This window comes from Populus trichocarpa, chromosome 3, assembly GCF_000002775.5.
Source record: "Populus trichocarpa isolate Nisqually-1 chromosome 3, P.trichocarpa_v4.1, whole genome shotgun sequence".
Taxonomy (NCBI): domain Eukaryota; kingdom Viridiplantae; phylum Streptophyta; class Magnoliopsida; order Malpighiales; family Salicaceae; genus Populus; species Populus trichocarpa.
The window spans coordinates 9,868,100-9,870,603 of record NC_037287.2 but is presented as its reverse complement, the minus strand read 5'-3'; the positions used below and the strand labels follow the sequence as shown (position 1 = coordinate 9,870,603).

The following is a 2,504-nucleotide window of genomic DNA, read 5'->3' as shown; positions in this document are numbered from 1 at the left end:
AACCATTCAATGCAATTACAACGTTGAAGAAATCATGTTGACTTTTACAGCCGAAGGCTGAAAATTTGAAGTTCAAGCCCTACATTAGATATTATATTTTGTTTTACCCGGCCCCCTGTATTAGGAAAAGCCATCCACTTGTCCCTGTTTTAGTGTTTTTTGTAGCAAGTAATCGTTTTACGCCCGCCCTTATAAATACATCAATGTCACTTTGTATTAATACAAGAGTCAATTCTAGTTTTTGTATTTTTAAATATCTTAAAATGGTTTTTAATAAAAAAAAAATCAATCCCTATTTTTATTTTTAGAACAAATGCAATCAAGTTCTTTCTCATTAGCTGGGACTAAATAGACCAGCATTTTGGCTCCTTTTTGTTTTAAATCAGGCAAGTTTGAAACGGGGTGTTAACACACCACCTGCGCAAGTATGGGAGCTGAAGAGTGTTTTTGCCTCTTTTAATTTCTTTAATTGACTTTGTCTTGTACGATAATCAAGCCAAGAGATTCTATAAATGGCGAAGAGAAATTAGCATATCATAACAGCAGGGGAACAAGAGTTAGAACATGGCTAATTCATCAAGGTCCAGTTTTCATTTGTTGCTCGTATACACGAGCCTTGTCATCCCTTCAAGTTGCTATAGTCAGCGTCCATCGTCTCCAAGTGACCATGTAGCGATGTTCATCTTTGGAGATTCACTGTTTGATGCTGGTAACAACAACTACCTAAAGAGTGCTGTTGGACGAGCAAATTTCTGGCCATACGGTGAGACATTCTTTAAGCATCCTACTGGGAGATTTTCCGATGGTAGAATAATTCCTGATTTTATCGGTAAGACATTTACATGATATTCTTGTATTATGAATTTCGAGTCTCTTCTTCTTCCATTTAAATGAGATTCTAAAACATGGATAGCTGCAACCATGTTACAGCTGAGTATCTAAACTTGCCATTAATTCCACCATATCTACAACCTGGAAACCATCGGTATCTAGCTGGGGTCAACTTTGCATCAGCAGGAGCTGGTGCTTTGGCAGAAACTTACAAGGGATTTGTATGTGATCTAAATTGACGTAAGATTATAGTTCTTCAAATATGTATCCTTACTCGCTTTTCACTTCCTAATTTAATTCTATGACGTATATTTCTGTTACAGGTAATAGACCTTAAAACTCAGCTAAGTTATTTCAGGAAAGTGAAGCAGCAGCTCAGAGAAGAAAGAGGCGACACAGAAACTAAAACTTTTTTGTCTAAAGCTATTTACTTGTTCAGCATAGGAAGCAATGACTACGTAGAACCTTTCTCCACAAACTTCAGTGCATTTCATTCCTCCTCCAAAAAAGATTATGTTGGGATGGTAGTTGGTAACCTGACAACTGTGGTCAAGGTAATACGTACTCTCCAGGCTAATAGTGCCTGGTATTGAAGATTTCTTTGTTTTCTCTAATTAGATAATTTATGGGTAAAATTCGGTGCCTAATTCAGGAAATATACAAGAACGGAGGAAGGAAATTTGGATTCCTAAATGTGGAGCCTATGGGTTGTTTTCCATACGCGAGAGCAGTTCTACAAAACAACACTCGTGGTTGCGTAGATGAACTTACAGTGCTAGCTAAACTACACAACAGAGCACTGACTAAAGCCTTGGAAGAGCTTATGGGGCAGCTAAAAGGATTCAAGTATTCAAACTTTGATTTCCATGGCTCACTAAGTGAAAGAATTAACAATCCTTCAAAATATGGTATATCCCCTTCACGTCTACTACTCGACCATGCATTAAAGAGTTTTCCCATGATCTTAATTGTCTGATAAAAAGAAGAAGAAGAAGAAGAAGAAATCTCTGCTTTCGTATTTCATTTACATATTACAATCACTTACGTTTTGTAGGTTTCAAGGAGGGTAAAGTGGCATGTTGTGGCACTGGCCCGTACAGGGGAATCCTGAGCTGTGGTGGAAAGAGAACAATAAAAGAGTACCAATTGTGTGACGATGCTAGCGAGCATTTATTCTTTGATGGTTCTCATCCAACCGAAAAGGCCAACTATCAATTTGCAAAATTAATGTGGACGGGAAGTCCTTCTGTCACCGGGCCTTGCAATCTTCAAACATTAGTTCAGGAATAGAGGAAAATAAAGGGCTACTTCAAGTAATTGAATGTGATCGATGCCTTGTGGATTCAAGTAATTGAATGTGTTTTTTTATGGTGATTATATTGCATCTTTGTACACATTACTCTTGAAAGCAAAAATACTTGATGTAAAGAGACATTTTTATATTTTTTCAGAGGTTTTTTTTTTGTTATTATGATATCAGTTAAGAAACAATTTGGTATTTGATCAAATATAAAAATAAAATAAAATAAAAATAAAGTGAAACAACCGAATTATCTTTAATAACAAAAATTTTAAAACTGGTAACAATGGACTTTTTCATCTCTTAATAATGATTCTTTTGTTGTAATCAAGTCAGCTTATGAATTATTTAGTATTTGATCAAATATAAAAAA

At 35.6% G+C, this 2,504-nt stretch overlaps 1 protein-coding gene across 1 annotated transcript; it reads left to right on the top strand.

Moving 5' to 3' along the window:
- Positions 1-227: 227 nt before the first annotated feature.
- On the top strand, positions 228-2,273 carry LOC7483572 (GDSL esterase/lipase 1). Its single transcript, XM_002304210.3, has 5 exons — positions 228-829; positions 931-1,052; positions 1,155-1,385; positions 1,484-1,739; positions 1,886-2,273. The coding sequence occupies exons 1-5, from the start codon at positions 565-567 to the stop codon at positions 2,119-2,121; spliced, it is 1,110 nt and encodes a 369-aa protein (XP_002304246.1). The 5' UTR covers positions 228-564; the 3' UTR covers positions 2,122-2,273.
- Positions 2,274-2,504: the final 231 nt, after the last annotated feature.

What these genes read in the sequence shown, in the direction of transcription:
- LOC7483572 (XM_002304210.3), top strand. Translation starts at nt 565, where the DNA reads ATGGCTAATTCATCAAGGTCCAGTTTTCATTTGTTGCTCGTATACACG. An exon ending in AATAATTCCTGATTTTATCG is followed by an intron (nt 830 to 930) that starts GTAAGACATTTA and finishes ACCATGTTACAG; the next exon opens with CTGAGTATCTAAACTTGCCA. An exon ending in CAGAAACTTACAAGGGATTT is followed by an intron (nt 1,053 to 1,154) that starts GTATGTGATCTA and finishes TTTCTGTTACAG; the next exon opens with GTAATAGACCTTAAAACTCA.